The sequence below is a fragment of the Pseudoliparis swirei genome, chromosome 22 (genome assembly GCF_029220125.1).
Source record: "Pseudoliparis swirei isolate HS2019 ecotype Mariana Trench chromosome 22, NWPU_hadal_v1, whole genome shotgun sequence".
NCBI lineage: Eukaryota > Metazoa > Chordata > Actinopteri > Perciformes > Liparidae > Pseudoliparis > Pseudoliparis swirei.
The window spans coordinates 17,738,726-17,758,938 of record NC_079409.1 but is presented as its reverse complement, the minus strand read 5'-3'; the positions used below and the strand labels follow the sequence as shown (position 1 = coordinate 17,758,938).

General features: G+C 41.8%; 1 protein-coding gene across 1 annotated transcript in view; it reads right to left on the bottom strand.

Moving 5' to 3' along the window:
• Nucleotides 1-1,565: 1,565 nt before the first annotated feature.
• The window catches only part of LOC130212678 (A disintegrin and metalloproteinase with thrombospondin motifs 16), a 65,399-nt gene continuing 46,751 nt past the window's right edge, over nt 1,566-20,213 (bottom strand). Inside the window, exons 15-24 of the mRNA XM_056443789.1 lie at nt 20,023-20,146; nt 19,441-19,685; nt 19,087-19,222; nt 17,448-17,574; nt 8,947-9,151; nt 5,605-5,793; nt 5,415-5,471; nt 3,469-3,684; nt 3,139-3,286; nt 1,566-3,000 (exon numbers count right to left, since the gene is read on the bottom strand). Of these exons, the coding sequence (XP_056299764.1) occupies nt 2,885-3,000; nt 3,139-3,286; nt 3,469-3,684; nt 5,415-5,471; nt 5,605-5,793; nt 8,947-9,151; nt 17,448-17,574; nt 19,087-19,222; nt 19,441-19,685; nt 20,023-20,146 (1,563 nt within the window). The 3' untranslated portion in view covers nt 1,566-2,884. The remainder of the gene's footprint in view (nt 3,001-3,138; nt 3,287-3,468; nt 3,685-5,414; nt 5,472-5,604; nt 5,794-8,946; nt 9,152-17,447; nt 17,575-19,086; nt 19,223-19,440; nt 19,686-20,022; nt 20,147-20,213) is intronic.

Sequence of the window (20,213 nt, the reverse complement as noted above, 5' to 3'; positions counted from 1 at the left end):
ATAATAAGAGCAATGTGACTCTGTGTGTTTGTGACTGTGGTGTTACTTTTGTCAGCAAACTGGAATTAATTAATACAACCACTGCCATATGGCCTTCATTTATTCACAAATACAGTGTCCACACACACACACACACACACACCCACACACACACACACACACACACACACACACACGCACACACACACACAAAGTCACACAGCACACAGCTGACCATATAAATCAACTACAGGGAGGTGGTTGACATGGAGGAAACCCCCTTTTTCTCTCAATACCCACCTCTCCCTCTGGCTCACTCCTTCTCTTTCTCACAGCATTTTTCTATGACAGCACCAAAAGCATAGATGCCCTCCCTCCACCCTTCTTTCAACTGTATTCCTCTCTCTTCTTCTCTCCCCCCACCCCCTCTCTCTCTCTCTCTCTAGAGGGGAGCGCCCGAGGGTTATGACAATGGTGGTTTTTGTTTAAGGCATCTGTGTCTACTTTACTTGTTGAGAAATGACTGAAGTGTAAAGGCCAGACACAAGATGTCATAGGTGTTGAAAAGGGTAACAGCTCCTTGGCAACACTGTCGCCTCATGTGCTGCACTCCGTTGCGGGTTGATGACACAAGCTCAGAATTAGGCTCTGGGGTCATTTCTTAAATCCTATTTTTCTTCTCGTGTCACAGCATGTTATAATGTGACATATAATTCTAGCCTGTGGTGTGATGGCAAATAAAGGGCAGACAATGGCTCATTCCAGGAAACTGAACTTGATCAAGAATAAACAACGAGCACCGCCAGAGACAAACCCACGCAGCATTACTGACTCGGCAGTGTCCCCTCAACCCTGTTGCGTATTTCTGCCTTTTCAGCTCATTATTTTTTGATGGCCTGCAACTTTATGGTTTTGAGTCACCGCTTTCATCGACCTTGTTTCAAGCGACTTCAAGATGTCCTCGTTATAATATCACCCCCGCCCCCCCAAAAAAAAATGTCGGCGTGTATGTCCTGCCCACGACAAACTTAGCGACTAGCTGGTGAACATGTTGAGCTGCTCAAGAGCACGGGCACGTCTCTCATTGGTTGAAGACCACAAACTGAGCTGAGAGATGAGTTTGCTTTGGACTTGCATTCATCTGGGGGCCAGAAGCTCCACTTCAAACAAAAGCTGACGCTGGCCCCCGACCTGCTGGATGTATACACAAGCAGCTGTTTGCTAACAAACCTGCTCCATGAACTTGCCCCAAAATGGCCAAAGTGTGTTTATTATTGCTGGTTTATCAATGTCTAAACTAGCAACTGACTTGGCCTGAGGGGAACCTGGCTAAGCCTGCACTGTACTATTTATTCTGCGTTGTGTACATAGAGACACAGTTTGTTGAAGGACACATCTTTATCAGGGTGTGATGAACATATGGTGCCAAGTCTTCAGCCCAAAGAAAATATGATGGAAGGGATTACGTTCCCTTCCTGATCTTATAAATATATATTTAGACTTGTAAAGTGTGGTACATCTGGTCAGGTCGAATTCCCTTTAACTGACAGAGAATGACTCAAATGAATGGAAATCAGGACTCACAATTAAAATGCTGACATGACTCACGTTTGTTTATTGTTATTTCATTTACATTGTGAACATCACCTGTCTATTTGTGCTTTGAACCACAACAATATGTAATGCATGAAGTTTGTGCCATATCAATTCATACAATACATGACTTGTAATAATGTGGGACACTGATGGATAGATGGAGCAGACCCGGTTCATACCTTTAATTAATACAGATTTTGACTGGGCAGCTGGTGTAAATAATCACTGAATCCATGTTGATATTACAGAATTGGGCTTTTGACATCACATATTTTTCTTCTTCAAAAAATAAAGTAAATGTTTGTAATACCAAAAAAAAGTGCAGTTTGTCAGCATGTAATCCTATGAAACATAATACAAAATATAAAGGTCACCGGCTTAGGGTAGAGTAATAAAATGACACATTGATGCTGCTTATTAATACAGTCTTCCAGCAATGCTGAATTCTAAAGTCAATAAATAAAACAAACAATACTGTACATGGGTCACACAATTCACGTGTTCTTTCCTGAAACTTGAGGATTTCACATTGCTTTTGTGACAGAAGACAACGTTGTAGCACCGCTGAGTATGAAAGTCAGTTTACACAGTTGACCCATCTCAGAATGTGTGACGCATTTCATTTATGCTCTTTTAGTTTTTCTTTCATATGACAACACACTTAGCTTCTTGCTATTGTCCAACTATTGAGGAAGCCCACTTTGATGATTCCCAGTCTTCTTTCTATCAAGCCGTAGGGTCAAATGATGTTTTCCTACTTGCTTATTCGAAACATCCCTTTTCATTATCAGACCCTCAGATTTCCGATTGATAAAGAAATTGCAGTGGCGTATCCCGGGCATGTTGTTGCGTGGCAGTGCCTGAAACCTCATCAACCGTTATTTCATTATTGGTTCGCCATCATTGGCTTGCATTTTGACTGGGAGACATTGGGTGTCCTGGGCACAGATCTGTGCAATTACATACAATATATAAACAAAGGTTTTCAGTTTCTTTTGGATATGTCAGGCCTATGCTTTAATCACGATTCCCATATCGCTATTTCCTCCTCATAACTCCCTCCTGTATATGTGCTGTCCCGATCCCTTCCCTGTGTAGGGGATCATGTTCTTGCATCCAGATGTCCGGCATCACAGGGAGAAGAGAGGGCACTGCAACTCTCTCGCACTTCCATCGAAGCGTCACTTGTTTTCAGTGCCCGGCACACGCTTAAAGCAAAAAACACTGTCTTTTCAAGCATGGATGTCAAATATAGTCTTTTGTCTATCTAACTACCTATCTGTCTGTGCCACAGAGTCCCTCCGTATGATTATAGGTTTGAATTTGAACATGACTGACAGCACTGCTTTCCATAGAACTTGTGGTTGCAGACTCCATGCTGGGGCACCAGGTAACACCAGTTGAAGTAATCCCTACATGCAAGGTCTGTGGAGAAAGAATAAAATAAAATCATGAAAGCTTGTTTGACAGGAAATTGTGATAACTCTTCTCCGACTACAGATTACAAGAGTTTGTATACAAGCATAAAAGTATAGTGCTGTAATCCGTTAGGGATGCGGTTACCTTTCTTCTCAGGTTGCGGGCAGAAGTTTGTGTTGCAGGCCTGGGACATTGAGGGTTTAAGATGGAGGGCACAGCCAGGAGAGGGCTTCCCTTGGACCAGACATTGGATCGTCCTGGCCTGCACTCCCCCACCACACGTCACCGTGCACTGTGCAGCACAAAGACACCTCGATGAAAGAGAGCATGACTGCGCAACACATTCAGTTCCTCCCCTCTTCTTGTCAATCGTCAGGTGTACATGATGCGCTTACAGAATTACAGACACAAAATGTATGGCTGGTGCTCATGACATGGTTCAGCTAAGTAATCCCCTTCCCAAGTCAAACGCACCTGAGACCAAGGAGACGAGTGCCATTCTGCTTGAAGCAGAGGTGGAGGGAGGGGTTGAGGTGGATGGGTGAGATGATGCATGCTCCATCGGTGGACCGGTGGCGTGGTGCGGACGGGGCACTCGGCCGGGATGCAGGGCCTCAGGAGCTCCACTGTGGGCTTGGGGACGTGGTGGCACTTCTTGGCAGCGAGCTCTCTGTACTTTCCTGCAGTGTCCTGTGTTATGGAAAGGAAGAAATATTAACGTTAACCAGAAAATTCCATTGACACCCTCAAGAAAAACTATTCTTCGCAAGGAAATATGTATGTATTATGTATTAAATATAGTACAGGAGAAAACAAATCAAACCTAAGTTATAGGTATGCTACCAGTCCCAGCTGTGGAGACATTGATACAGCTGCTATTTATGAAGAATTTGTCGTTCTATGTATTTTTATTAGGGCTGTGAAACGATAAAAAATTTTAATCGGGTTAATCACAGGTTTTTGTGGATTAATCATGATTAATCACATATTACAGATATTCTCGGTATATTTTGTGAGAACATAGAGATTTATGACAAAAGACGGATATATACATTTATACATTCTTCTATACAATGGTGCTGCAACTCAGCAGTTATTTAGCAGTTTTCTTCCATATGGAACATTAATACATCTTCATCCTAAACAGAATGTTTAACCCTCCTGTTACCTTTAGGGTCAATTTGACCCCATTCAATGTTTAATGTCGGTGTTCTTTGGGGTCAATTTGACCCCAGGCTGTTTTTCACTGTGTCAAACATATAAGAAATATCAACTTTTTATTTATTTAAAGGGCTATTTAGGTAGTCAACAAACAAACATAAAGTACCTCACACTTAAACTTGGGAAGCAATATTAATTCTAATAATTTTCTGAGGTTTTAATTGCTGGGGTCAAATTGACCCCGAGGGTAAAATATGTTAGTAAATGTAAAGGTAACAGGGGGGTTAAACAGAACATTTTTCTCTTGTTTGTCAACCATTAACTCCACCATGATACAATCTAAAGGCCTCTAGTCTTCCTCTAGCAGCTGCTGAGGCAAACTGACTGTGTGGGTTTTCTTCATGAACTGGGCCGTGATGAAAGGGACGGCGGGGACACCGCTGCAAAGCTGAAACCTCACCGGCCCGGACACGGTGACAGATTGACAAGTGACTTTTTTTTTGCTCGGTCCCGATGCGCGCGTACGGAGCTCTGTGGCGCGCGAGACGGAGATCGATAAGTGTTAACGCAACGCGAAGAGACAGAAATGACATGCTGCTGTGGAGATACGATCAACAACAGACGTTTAGTTTAATAAAAGAACAAAGACGTGCTATAGAGAACATGTCAGGGGGCGGGCCAATCTTTTTAATGTCATGCGATCTACCAACACTACGCCGCGATCGACTGGCAGGTCGCGATCGACGTGTTGAGACCCTGATCTACAGGAAGTAAAAGTCGGAACAAGGTTTCCGTAGGTGAACCTGCGGAAGGATCATTACCGATGAACAGACCGTCTGCATGAGAGCGGACAGAGTTCAGATTGAAGTGGTGTATTGGAAGCTCATTTTGCAAGTGACTTTTTTTTCGTCCCGACGACCAACAACAGACGGATTGGAAGCTCATTCTGCGCATGCGTTAAATGCGTTAAAAAAAAAAAACTAGTTAAACCTGTAATTGAATTAACTGAGTTAACGCGTTATTTTTCACAGCACTAATTTTTATTGTGATTTTGTATGTATTTTTTTTCTATTTTAATGTTTTGTACTATTTGGACCTTTATTCTGAAATACAATTTTGATTGATTGATTGATAACAAATCAGGATTTGAAGAGATGATAATTTAAAGCAGTGTCACTAACTAATGTTTAAAGTTACTAATTGAATAATTAGGAATGTTGCCATATTTCAGTGGCTATTAGTACACATGCAAAACCCACCTTCTCTGCACACTTGATGAAGCGTGTCTGAGAGCCACGGCCACATGTTACCGAACACTGGGCATCCAAAGAAGAGGGATAGAGAAACAGAATAAATGGACATTAGCACATTTACAAACTGCATTACTCATGCGGTATTCGTTTCCGTTCCACAGTTTTTCATCAATCTTCCTCACTGAACTCAAATTACCTCTTGCCACGTGGAGACAAACCATTGGACTTTGCGTTGTTTCTGGCAGCGCTTGATGAAACAGGTTTCCTGACTGCTGGGTTTTGACGGGCCGGCACACAAACTGTCTGTCAGCGTCTGGGCAGCTGGGTCGGCGCTCGTACACAGCACCGTCCTCTTCTTCAAGCCGCTGCCACACTTACGAGAACACTGCCAAAAAACAGAAACGAGAGATATCGATACGTTTTGATCTCCTTAAATGCTTTGAAGCTACAACTTTTTCTTTACGGCTGCTAGATCACAAAACACTTTTCTAAAGTGCATTCAACCTTTTAGAGGTAGCCTGAAAGAAAGGATTTGTCTAGAAGATGAATGTCTATTAATTGTATAAAGCATTGAAACACACAGTGACTTATTTTGCTTTACTTCCTTGGTCCTTCCTTTGAGACGGTCCAACAAACACTCCAATATTCATTCTGATACTACGCACACCTCTTATGGCACGGACTGAATAAATAACTTGAAAGTATTTCACTACACCGAGATGGAGGAGTGCCAGTGAAATGTTTGTGGCTGTAGGGGTAAATACTTTCAAGCTGTTTTAAGAAATATTATGTATGAATTCATCTGCCGGGTTGATGACTCTAAAAATGAAAATATCATGGTTTTATCAAACATAAAGTTGAGTACAATACGCTACCAGTCTCAGCTGTGGAGACATTGGTTCAGCTGTCTATTTATATAGCATTCATATTCTATGTATTTTACTTGTGATTTTGTATGTATTTGATTCTATTTTATGTTTTTTACTATCTGGACCTTGAATCTGGAATAAAAGTTTGATTACTACATTCGAGAAACAAGGGGCTGTGCACAGTGGTGTATAAAGTACCCAAAAGTCATACTTGAGTAAAAAGTAAAGTAAAGTCACCTATGAGAATACTACTTGAGTAAAAGTATTAAAGTATCTGATTTTTTTGTACTTAAGTATCAAAAGTAATTTTCTGATATTAAATGTACTTAAGTATTGAAAGTAAAAGTAAAAGTAAATGCTGTTAATAAAAAAAACAAAGGGTCAGAATTTTGAGAATTATGAAGTTTATTTGTTTGGGTGCTGTGGCCGCCATGAACAAGGAGTATGAGCTAGGATGAACTTAGCAATATATGAATACTATGAAATTACTAAAATATAAAAACACGATTAACACAGAAAAAAGCAAAACCAAAAGTAACAACCAGAATCATCACTTTAAAGTGAAAAATGTATTGTTCATCTTCAAACGAAGTTGATTTTCAAAATGGACAGATTTCAGTGTCTCTCTTCTGGGGCTGAAGATGAGTCCTGCGATGCTGAAGAGCCGTTCACAGGCCCTGATGCAGGAAGAGTGTGTCTAGCTTCACAGGCCCTGGTGCAGGTAGAGTGTGTCTAGCTTCACAGGCCCTGATGCAGGTAGAGTGTGTCTAGCTTCACAGGCCCTGATGGTGCAGGTAGAGTGTGTCTAGCTTCACAGGCCCTGATGGTGCAGGTAGAGTGTGTCTAGCTTCACAGGCCCTGGTGCAGGTAGAGTGTGTCTAGCTTCACAGGCCCTGGTGCAGGTAGAGTGTGTCTAGCTTCACAGGCCCTGATGGTGCAGGTAGAGTGTGTCTAGCTTCACAGACAGCAGCACACAGTTGGGAAGCATTTCAGCAAGTCAACGTGATCCACGTCTCCATCCAGCTGTTTGCTGCTGTCATGCGCTTGAGATGACGAAGAAGAAGTCCTCTTCATCAGATGAACTGGACCTGGTGGCATCACCTAGCTGCAGGGAGGGTTCTTCCATGTGCTGCTTGATGTAGTCCATTCCTGAAATAAAGTGAGAGTATTACAGACATGATAGAATTAATAACACTTCCTAACATGTCATGACCCCAACCTAAAGTTTTGTACAAAATAGTTTGTTTTAATTTGAAGTTTATACATTTAGTTTCATGCACTGTCCGTGCATCCAGAGTTGATTTGTGAATATGTACTTGTATCTCTGTAGTTAAACACAACAACAGTCCCAAATCAATATCGTCGCCATTACTGGACCGTCACTCTTATAATATTAATACAAATAATTATAATAATGCTGTAATGATTAGCATTATATTATAGCTAAGACGACTCAAATCAACAAATTCTCACAACTGTCAACACTTCTTCAGCTCATTAACTCGGTAGAGATCCGTCTATTCCACTCACGCTAATTGTCTCATTTAATTGACGATAGCTAGCGAACGTTAGCCTAACGTACAACATGCGTAGGACAATCAGACACCTGTCTTCCCCTCTCCTGCCAAAGATATATCGTACTCCAATCCTGAGGACAACACTGCTAGATATCTTAACAGGTTTATGATGACTAAACATTAACGTTGCGGCTCATGGGATTACTCTTAATTTACCTCAATGTGTTTCCTGAGGTTGGATGGTGTGTTTTTGAAGGCCATATCTCCGTAGCTTTCGGTCGGCATAAGAGGCACTTCATCCGGTAGGAAGGAACTTTCACTCCGACAAAAGAAAAGAGTTCGCCCAAATATGGCCACGGACGTTGATCTTGGTCCCCGTGGTTGTTCGAGTAGCTTCCATTGCTGCTCCACATGAAATGAGTCGTATCTGTAGCTGCTCGCTCGCTAACATCCTGGGCATCACTGGGAATAGAAAGAACGCGGCAAGGACCACTGATCCCCAACCTGGTGTTCGTGCTGCGTTCAGGTGCGCTGCGGTGTGTTCCACAACAGTCCCCGATGTTTGTCTCATGATTATTTTTTCCCGTAGTAACGAGTAACGATACTGTTTCAGGGGAAATGTATCGGAGTAAAAGTACAAGTTTTCATTGCAAAATGTAGTGAAGTAAAAGTAAAAGTAAACAGAAATATAAGTAGTAAAATAAAGTACAGATACCCAAAAAAACTACTTAAGTAAAGTAACGAAGTACTTCTACTTCGTTACTATACACCACTGGCTGTGCACCCCCATGGAGGAAGTACACTGGACATCGTTTGTGGCAGATAGTTAAGGATATTTTGGCTAAAATGACAGTTGAAAAGAAGTGTCAAGTCAGCACACAGAATGTATCGGGACTGGACGTGGAACGAAACCCGGGAGGTCTCAGTGGGCACATTCATGCTTGAAAGCCACTGCGATCGCTGTCATCAATGCAATGGGTTCACTTAGCAACAGTGTGGAGAGCTCTTGAGGCTGAATGGCAAATGTGCAACTTTGATGTGTGTTTTTTTCTCCTGCTGTGCATAAGTACAGCACGGCCCTCCGCCTTTGCTGACATTAGGACAATCTTAGATTCTCACATGACGTCGTAGAACTCTTCCACACACGCTTACCTGTGACCATGGCCCGGTGGTCCAGAGCGGTGGACAGCTGTGTGTGCTGCAGGCTTGCCTCGTGGCCGGAGGGGCCCGGGCACAGCGAGAGTCGGCCGCGGTGTCTACGTTGGTCTGGCTGGTTCTCTGGACACACTGGACCTGCCGCGTCTGCTCCCCTCCTCCACAACTCAGACTGCACCCCCCCCACTCTCCTACAGACCAGCTGGGACAACACAACATGCACAGCTTCTCAATCACTTATTCAGACAGGAGCTGAGGGAAAAGTCACAAATGACATGATAACTGTACAATGATAGCAAGTGTAGAAAACTCCCTGTCAGATACTCAGGCAACTTCTCTTTTTCGCTGGCCTCTGCAGCTTAAATAACATATAGAAAGGGTTGTAAAACCCCAAATTATTGTATGTGGAACTGAACATCTCTTTTCACAGAGAAAGCCGGTTCCTTGGCAGACGATATCAATAATGTGATAATGTATGTGAAGGTGGAAATAGGAGTATCCACCTCTATGACCGACCATCAGACTTCCTATGTCTCTGCAGGCCTGAGTCTTTCGGGTGTTCATGGCTGACTGGCTTCGGAGCAAAGCAGAACAGCCGAAACACCAGGCTTTTAAACTGTAACTTTAACCCCACTGCACATTTTTAAACCCCCTCTTCAGCCCTCATCCCCGCTAAAAACTGAACATCATCACATATCTCTTTCATAATTACCTCCATTCAAAATGTACACTCCTAAAAAATGCATATGTTGGCACAATAAGGTGGCCTTTTTCTAGGTAAATGCAGCATTCTTTATATTGATTCATCTGAGACACGCAATACTCAAGGAAAGTATAGTTTATGTTATTTTTAGCGCATTTATTTTCGAGAAATGCATGCAGGCAGATCACATGTCTAAGCGCCTAATCCCAAAGCCTCCTATCCATCCTGTCTTCATTTCATCTGTCCTAAGTGACCCCAAACTCAGGCAGCTCAATCCCTCATTACACACTGTCAACCTCACGCTAACTTTGCACCGTTGTACCCACCCGACCCCAAACGATCCCAAAAACATTGCCGTCGGCACAAAGAGTTGTTTATATTAACAGTCTAAACTTTATTTGTGGTAATTTGGTGCATCAATTTGCTTGGAATGTTGTATAAGGAGGATGAGTAGAGTTTAGCTCGAAAGGGCATTGTACATGCACGATGGAATCTAAATAAATACGGATGGAGAAATTCCATCTGGTTTCATATATGTTATGACTTGTCAGGAGAAAGAGACACACTGTTGTATCATCAAAGGATGATTTGAGGGAGGATGAGCGAAAACGTAGAGATGAAAATCCACAATACTTTAAACATTTAACCGAGTAATCAACATCTGCACGAAACATATTTAACACGATGACATGCTATGTATTGGCCCTCGGCGCCGAAATAGGAGCTAAATCCTTGTGGAGTTATAAAAATACATAAATAAATGGAAGCAGACGACCAACTTAAGGCACAGCCATTTTTAGAGCCACCTCGTGTCTTTCAGAGCGGAGACATATTTAGACACATTACGCTCACATTGCTGGCTTCTAGAGATTCAATACACCTCCTTCGAAATGTGTACTTCTTCATATGTCAAAACTTAAACTGTACAGGATCTCTATGATGTAACATACAAGCGTATAGCGGTTAGCTGATGTCATTCTTCAGGTTTATTATGGAAGAACATTTACCTACAACTTGCCACAGTATGACATCATAGTTGCATACTTATTTTGGCTCTCTTATCACATCTCAGATATCGGTTTCTGCAGGTTTGAATGTGGTAGATGATAAAACTGATATATTATCACTTTAATTATCACTGTAGGACATTTACTTATATCGTAGATTTATCACCTGAGTGACCCCACTGGCATGGCCGTTGGTCTAATATACTGATTAATGCCATATCAAGTTATTCACCAGCTTGTGATCTTTGCCTTGGCTGTTATTTGAAAGCGGGGGGATGTTGGAGGATGAGTAAGCATCACACGCTCTGGCCAGAGGGGATCAGATAGCCTCCGTGGTCTAAGTGACGCTGTCTGGATGCTCACCAGAGGCGTTAAATAACCTCTGACCAGTGTTTATGGCTGTGCCACTGTGTGCGTGTTGGAGCTTTCAAGTGTACATGACAGTGCGTGGGTGTTTCTCTGCTTATGTCAGTGTACGTCCAGGCTGTGAGAGAGAATGATATCATACTCTATATGTGAGCGGGAATCTGAAACCTTTTCTTTCTTCCATGATGTAATGTCAGTTTTGGTCCAACTTGCTGAGTGCAGACACAGCAAAATAAAATATACTCAGAATAGAAAGAAGTGCAGAGATGGACGGATGACCACAGGTAACTTGTTTCGTCTGGCCTGCGTGCTTTGCACATGTTTCTTCTCTTCTCACAGTTTATGTGCGAGGGGGCCCCACAAACGGTAAGAAACCCGGTACAGCTTGATAAACGTGTCCACATGCTTGCTGGAGAAAAAAGGAAACATATGCACATATTTAAGGACGATATGTTTTGGGTTAGTTCAACACATATGTTTGATACTGTATACCAGGTATTTCAAAAAAGGTATAACTGAAATCAGTTCTGGTTGATTAAACTATGAAATACAACTCTAATATGGTGGGATACATAACTTAATGTGATCATCAAACACGACAACAACACTGCAACTACCATGTATGCATGTTATACAACGTTTCATATGAAATCGGAGACCTTTATACATCACACTACACTGCTGCAAATAACTATAATCAGAGTGTAGCAAAGCATGGAAATATAGCCTGCAGGCTTCGACTGCAACAAATAGGAAAAATATAGATTATCTAATATTATTACTGTGCACATTAATTTTCTGTAACATGAACTTTAAATGTTAAAATGTGGGTCTGAATATCGTAAGTCTGGCCGTATATGTTGTTACGAAGCCTGATGGGTCCTGAACCCATCATGAATTCCCAAATGTCTGATACGATTGGCATAGAATGTTAATAAAAAAAAAAATGGAATACTTAATAATTGAATCACCATGACAACTATTCATTTGTTTTATATAAAATGATGGCAGAATAATAGACTGATGTTACTGCAGTAGTCAGCATTAATTTGATTTTTCATAAAAATCAATAAGAATAAGGATTATCCATGTTATATTGTGGTTATATGTTATCATTGATTTTCCTAAAAGTTCCTTGATAGCATACAATATCTCTGAAGCTCTATTTTATTTAGAGGCATACTTGCATTTGACAAATTCATAGATTATCTGACAGTTGTGTCATCATTAGTCCCCACGTGAATATATAATGTTCTTAAAATCTGTCACATTAACATTTAAATCACACACATTAACCCTGACCCACCTAAGCGGCCCCAGATGTAGAGAGTGGAGGAGATTGGAGACAAGTGTGAACACTCGTGGGATTACTTTACAGCCCCATTATCGCCATTTCTCAAATGAGCGTAAACACACAAACCCATTAGTGAGTAAACGCTGATCACGGTGCTGTGTGTGTGTGTGTGTGTGTGCGTGTGCGTGTGCGACTTTATAAGTTTTGGAGCAGGAGAAGGTAAGAGAGAGAAAAAAAAAGGAAAATCCAAAATCTCAGCGAGGAGCATCAGCATCTAAGCTTAATTATAAGTGACCTTTATAAGATGCAGTGAGACAGACAGAAAGTAAGACAGACACGCAGACAGACAGAGAGACAGAGAGATAGCCAAAGTGTTTGTTTGTAAAGCCACATAAATCCCCGCTGAGAGATTGGAAGTGCTGCGTCCTAAACACAACAAAGTTCAATGACAGCTATCCTCGGCTGGCTGCTTGGTGTGCGTGTGTGCGTTTGTGTGTGTGTGTGTGTGTGGTAGGACAGGGTTGGACAGGTCACAGAGAAAAAAGAGACGTCACATCAAAGTGTCCAGGTCATTAAGGTTATGTTTACAGCTGAGCCGGAATAAGCTTTACAACCAAGCTATGTGCAGTGTGTGTGTGTGTGTGTGTGTGTGTGTATATTTGTGTATGTGGATGGGTGAGAGGTGGGACAGGACCATCTCACAACTGACCTCAAAGGTTCCACCTACGGCTCTGTCCGTGTGTGTGTGTGTGTGTGTGTGTGTGAGAGAGAGACAGAGGGAGATATAATTTAGAAGTTAGATAGAAATTGAGGGGGGTAAGGAGATAGAGATAAGTGGTGTGTGTGTGTGTGTGTGGGGGGGTGGAGGTTGAAGGGAGCATCTGTTGTACCTCCAGTATCTTGAGAGATGAGTAAGCAGTTAAGTACTGACTGAAAGGTTTAGAGGCGAAACAGTCACGGTGTCTGGCTGCCAGAAAATGACTGAATGTAAATGTAAAGATGAAGCTTGAATTGTTTGGCCTCTCTGCATGAAGCCACGCACACAGTGAACAAGAGTTTCCCGATGTACTCCTTGATGTTTGCCCTCTTCTTTAGGACTGCTCTACAATCCATTGACCAATAGGAGCATAATTACATTTCCGTTTGGAAGTTTTTACTTACTCTTTATTGAAAGTTTCTTCATATTTTGGATTTAACTGCCATGGTTGCTAATTGATTTAATTTCTTCAACGTCAAAGATCTTTTGGAAACATTTTGACTTGGAGGAACGTGCTCCAGCTTCAGAACAAATTCAATTAAAGGACACATATTAATATCCAAAGAAAATAACAAAACGGTGACGTGCTTGCAAAGCAAAAAAGTGATGCAGACAGACAACGGACATTCTCCAGGCCTCTAGGGGCAGCACAAAGTGGAATAGTTTGAATTTAGAACTGGAAGAGAGTATAGAGGCGAAATGTATCCTCTTTTATAAAAACTACTTACATCTGTTGCTCTTTTATCATACTGTAAAAGACCCTGTTGACAATCAGTGATGAAGGAGCCTTTAATTTAAAATGACTGAGCTTAATTCTAAGACATTAAAACATTGTGTTGTTTTGTAAAGGAATCCATGGAAACCCCAATACAACCCAATCGTTAATAAAGTAACCTGTAGGTGGAGTTTAGTGGGAGCCATCCTCACATAACATTTGGTGATCTCTTTCATCCAAAGTGCCAGACCTCTATGAGTACAGACATTTCTATCCTGGGTGGAAATAATCTGTAAAACTGGCACTAGTGCTCCCTGCTCACAGTACCAGTTCTTCTTGAATATAACACAGTAAAAACAATATAATAACTGCATACAATACTGCACATTAGTACACGTGATGACGGAATGAACCTCAACAATTACCAATTTACGTATTTTAAGTATTTAAAATGTCTGACCTTACAAAGTGTATATAGCAGGTTTTGGGACACCACCAATGGACTGCAGATTAAGGAAGAGATGACTGGAGATTTCAAAGAAAAGTATCAAAACAAAAGACAGGAAGATAGATAGACATGACAAATATAAGGTGTGCACCAGGGTACCAGTAATGTGTTTTAGTGTAGTCATAGACTTTGTACTCCAGGGTTTATTGGGTGGGGTGGAAAAGAGAAACATGTTCCTTGGAAGTCTTGATGAAAAGGTGAGAGATGTTGGGTGTAAGTGAACTTCATAGTCATCAAACACCATCACTGTTCTTCTTCCACTCAGCCCTGTCTTCTTCCTGTGTGTGTGTGTGTGTGTGTGTAGCAGCAGCTAATGGCTAGTCATTTTGCTCTTGGCGACATTAGGACAGTAACAACAGCGTCATCCTTCACATGCATGACAACAACTACACTGCTAAGTCAACACAACCTGTATCATATAAACTTTTAACATTTCACATTTTATGTTATTTGCAATGCCTCTTTGTCGGTTTCTGCTCAATATTATAATTTTTTCTCATTGCTACTCAAACATGGGAACCAACTGACAACATGAGAGGCCACGATGTCCAGGAGCGAAGATGAAACAAGGCCTCAGTGTGCCTTCCAATATTGAAAACTATTGAGACTTCTTACAATATTTCAAAAGGCTTGAGAAAAGCACAATTGGACATACAACAACTGCATTTTTGTGGACATTCACATGCAATGCTGACCAAGATGAGGTCAGTGTCTCGGCTTATCCACTCTGTTTATAAATCAAAGCACAACTTGTCAGCAATATCCACTTCACTGGATCTGGCTGATTGTTCAGAGAATGAGGGAATACTAAGAATAGTGGCACAGAGGAATTGACGCCTCAACAGCAGCTGTCAAAAGTCTTTAGATTAATGCTCTTGTTAATTCTTTGGAGGCAGGCATCTACTATACTCTCCTGTATCTGCGGTAGTGTTCATAGAGGCTCGACACATACTGTGTTGGTCTATATATTTACTACTAATGTTGTGTGCCCATTGGCTAATAATTACAGACAGTACAATAAGTTATAAGCCATTACCAGAGGCAATATATTTAATTATTGCATACAAAGTGAAGCATAATTGTCTGTTTGCCCCTTACGGACATTGTCTAATTATTACTTAGCAACTGTACCGAGGAGGTTGATGTCTTTTTCTAACCTCTTTTAAAAAAAAGTGTTGGTCTGCTCTGACGTAAGCTGCAATAGCAACTATCAAGACAATCTGCTCTCTTTAAAACCAACATTATCCCAAGTTTTTTCCACTGAATTAAGTTCTGGCTAAGGTATTACCCTTCGTGACACTGTCCAGGGAGGGACAATTCCCCAGTGTGTGTCTTTATGTGTGTGTGTGTGTGTTCATCCATGTCCGGCCTGTCAACGAACACGCCACTCCCTATGATGTCCGCAGCATGGGACCTTGTTGACTGATGTTTGATTCGTGGCTCTGTGTGTCAGGGGAATAGACAGTAACCAAACCCAATCACTTCAGTGAAGCAGTTCATTTTGCGAGGTTTCTTAAACTGCATACAAAAGGGATGTCTCCGGTGGGTCTTTATGGGCCCAGAGAACTGGCGTTGTCTTATGAGCTTGGGTCCCACAGTGATGCTACATATGAAAAGGTTTACTTGTCCTTGGCCTGCTGAGTTAAACAAACACAGAAGCTAAGCGTTCCTGACAGTTGGTGAGGTATCATGTTGAAGTAGATGAAGACCCAAAGAGAATATACAGTAAAACTTCCCCTTTTCTCCTCCATGTCTCTCACACATGTTGAAGCCAAAATGCAAAGTTATATTTCATGACATGAGAGGAAATTGTCATCATCATAGAACAGGTGCTCTACTGGACTGGGAAAAGGGCGGAGGATACAGCAAGCGCTGCCTGACAGCCCTCATTCGCTCCATTATGAAGAGATGGTGTGAGAAGTTTGGAAGAGTTGACTCAACCAATAAACAGCTCTTTTTGACAAGTCAAGAAATTACGGAACAGATATTTAGGTGTTGTAGACCAATAACACATGGCGTCCAGGAGGAGTGAGGAAGGAGGAAGGTAAAAAGAAAAGACAAAAGATAAAAGCCCCATATGGGGAAGTAGGATGACAGATGCAGAAAGAAAAGACACTGAAGTAAAGAGAATACTTAAAACACAGTCCACAAGAAAATCTCTTCACAAGCGTGGAGAGCTTGACAACTGTATCAACATATTTGGCTGGCTCCTCAAGTTCTTAACATGAACATGCATGTACAGAATGTCAAGCAGGAACAGCCAACAATGTACCTGGCTGTCACATCGCTTACAGTACACAAAATAGACATCACAGGTTATACCAGTTTAACAATTGAATCATTGACATACCCCAAAGTGGAAAAGTCTGGATGGGCCAACTATTCTGTCTTTTTCCACCCAAGAGCATGTATCAGGAAAATATGAGCTTTCTAATGACGTCCACATTGAGAGCCAGAATATGAATAGGTCATTCATATTGCCGTTGACATTATGAGCTGAATGAGTAGCGATGACATGAGCTCTAATCTGAACAACAACACTCAACATCAGATTTGTGAGGCTGTGCTTTGGCCCAGTGATTCTTGTGCTTAATTCTAATGGAACTTGTTGACATACTCACAATGACAATGTTAACATCCCTATTTTGAGCAGGCAAATGTTCACCATGTTCACAACCTCTGTTTAGCATGTACATAATTAGTACTAACGCACACAGTTGAGGCTGGTGGAGATGTCAATAGTTATTTTGTTATAATCCAAAGAACTGGACACATTAGTGATCATTTAATGTTGACCACGTGGCGACTGGATAAAAACTGACAATCACCAAAGCGCAATTCATCTTGAGGGAATTCATCCAACAGTTGCTGAGATCGACAACATGTCAACCATCAAAGTGATATGATTCATCTTCGGGGACCATGAATGCCTGCACACAAAGCTATGGCAGTCCATTTAATAGTTATTTAGCTATTTCAGTCTGGACCACAGTGGTGGTCATTCACAGAGCCATGACGCTAACAGAACCATCACAATGGAGAACCCTTTAATTCCATGAAAAAAACACTACTGTCACAGATCTATATGCATCACAAACCATCTACTAAACCCAACATACAGTACATGTGAGAGAGCAGAGGGTCTGACCTGGCGGGGCATGGTTGGGTGTTGCAGGGCATCAGTCCAGTAGCCGGTCTTGATTTGATATTGCAGTTGGATGTATTCACTTGCACTCTCAAGTCTTTGTAGCAGGCTGCCTTGGTGTTCATCTTACCTGTATGGGGGATTGTTTTTATAACGTCAGGCTCATCAGCATAAAAGAAGAACATTATTTTGACTGACACTTGGCTACAATGAGATAACAGTCAAACAAAACACTCATATTTACATTGATGGATTAAATAGTTACGGAGAGGGGTATGATAGATTATTGGCACTGATGGATTAAAACACCAGTGTCATTGAGCTAACTGGCCTTGGAAAAAGCAGTTTGACCAACAAGTTATTTGAAGTGCCTAAGCTACTTGTCAGGATGCTATCAAATGTTTGCACACAATATACCTGCAATATGTGAAACCTGTTTATTAATGTTACAACATTTTACCGTGCAATATCTTCTCGGTAGTGAAAGGAATGTTGATGGGTTTGTAAACACTTCTGTCTTCTGCATGTGTGATGTGCAAAGAAACCTTTTGAAATCGTTCTTTAAACAAATTAAATGAAGAAATTAATGCATAAATACCCAAAATACTTTTGTTTTGGTACACATGTATATCTGAAAATCCACTTTGATTAATGCAAAGCATGAATCCCAGCTTTACAGATTAGCTGGCCGGTATTTGGTTATGGGCACGGTCAATCTGCACATCCTCACTCATTGGGGTCAGTTAGTCAGTCGCACTCTTTAATAAAGCAAACGACCCCCCCCCAACCCATTACGGCCTCCAATCAGGACACAAAGAGGCGGAGGTGGTTGGGTTGAACCGCAACAGACCAGCGTGGGGAACTTTAACCTGCAGTGTCAATCAATGGGAACTCTACACTGGGCGCTTTGTTCACACTCCAGTGCGTGAGCAAGCACACACACAAACACACACACACACACACACCAATGTTCAAACGCACATAAGCACTCACACACACTCTCCCACACACATACACATTTGTCGACTGACCCCCAGCCTCAAATCACCGTGCCAGGGTCTCCCCAGGTCATCACAACAAAGTCTTCATGTGTTTGTGTGTGCTCGTTTAATACTAGGCCTCAGGTGGGATAAAGGCCACTGGTCAAAGTCATGCATGTGTGTGCTTGTTTCCTGTAGCGTATCTGTGTGTGTGTGTGTGTGTGTGTGTGTGCACATAATAGCAGGTCTCTAATAGAACAAGAAGAGGTCCCACCATTCCCAAACAAGAGCTACTAATGATGGGAATGCTCCCCTCTCCATTTAACCTGTAGCTAAAAGCCCTCCGACAGATCAGAGAGGTCAGACAGAGCTTTAGATGATGGCCAAGATTGAGGATCTGAAGGTGATCCGTTCATTTCATCGACACAATAGACTTTTAAATATATGTAGGATTACAGGTAAAAAAAGACACATTCCAACAGGACAGCTCATTGCACAAAATATTTGATTTGACAAGAGAGATGAAAAAGACCACAGCACACTCTGAACACATCTATAATTGCAGTTGAGAAAAACACATGTTGAAAAACAACATTTTCAGTGATGTAATAACATAATAATAATGTAATTACACTATTTTTGTCATTCATGCTTACACGTACCCGTGGCACAAGTCGCTGAGCATTGGGAGCGTATGATGGCCCATGTATAGTTGTGTTTGATGTGGTTCCTTTTCTCATCAGTTTTCTTTAGAGTGTATTCCCAGCGTACACCTGGGTTCCTGCCCTGCAACAATATCTACAGGGGACAGAACGTGGTAAGAGCCATGAGACAAAATGAGACAAAGGACTACAAATAGTAGCCCAATTATATAGACGTAATGATGGGAAGTAAAGAAAGTATGTCATGAGAATAAAAGACACCAAGTTGCACAAATACATGCATGAATTGCTATATATATATATGATGTATGACATCAATCAAAACGAAACGTTCTGTGCTCAGGGATTCTTTACCTCTATGACTAGTGTCTCATTCGTGGGGCCAGTTGATATTAAGCTCTCTGGTCTGTTGTAGGGTCTCTTGTACTCAAAAACAGCTCCAGCGATTGGGTGTCGGCCTGGCCAGTCAACCGTCCAGCGCCCGTTCAGGTAGTAGCGTCTCTGGGTGTCCCTGACGGCCAGATAGGAGCTGGACGTATTCAGTTCCATCACGCGGATACTCCGAGCTCCTCCTGGGATGGTTACCACCCCATAGTACTCTGGGAAAGAGAGGAACATTTGAAGCAACGGGCACATATTGTACATTACATTACATGTCATTTAGCTGATGCTTTTAACCAAAGCAACTTACAATCCTGTTACATTCATACACTGTAGATGCAGCTACAGGGAGCAATTCAGGGTTAAGTGTCTTGCTCAAGGACACATTGACTAGCGCGGGGATTTAACCTCCAACCCCGTGATTGAAAGACGGACCTGCTACCCACTGACCCATAGTCACCATATTGTAGCTGTGTTTGAGCTATAAAATAAAGGGATAAAGAAATATATGATTAGCTTTTAAAATGAGCTGAACAATAAACTAATCTGACTTACGGTTGGTATAATGCTGCTTGCTGTACTGTCCTTTGTAGATCTTACAGGTGGAGTTGTCTCCACTACACAACCCGCAAGCGTCAGGAACAGCCGAGGAGCCCAAAGCACGGTCACAGCCCACTTTCTGCGGGAGAAAAACATCATTGATTTAATAAAGAGAGCATGCATGAAGAATGTAGATTATATAGCAT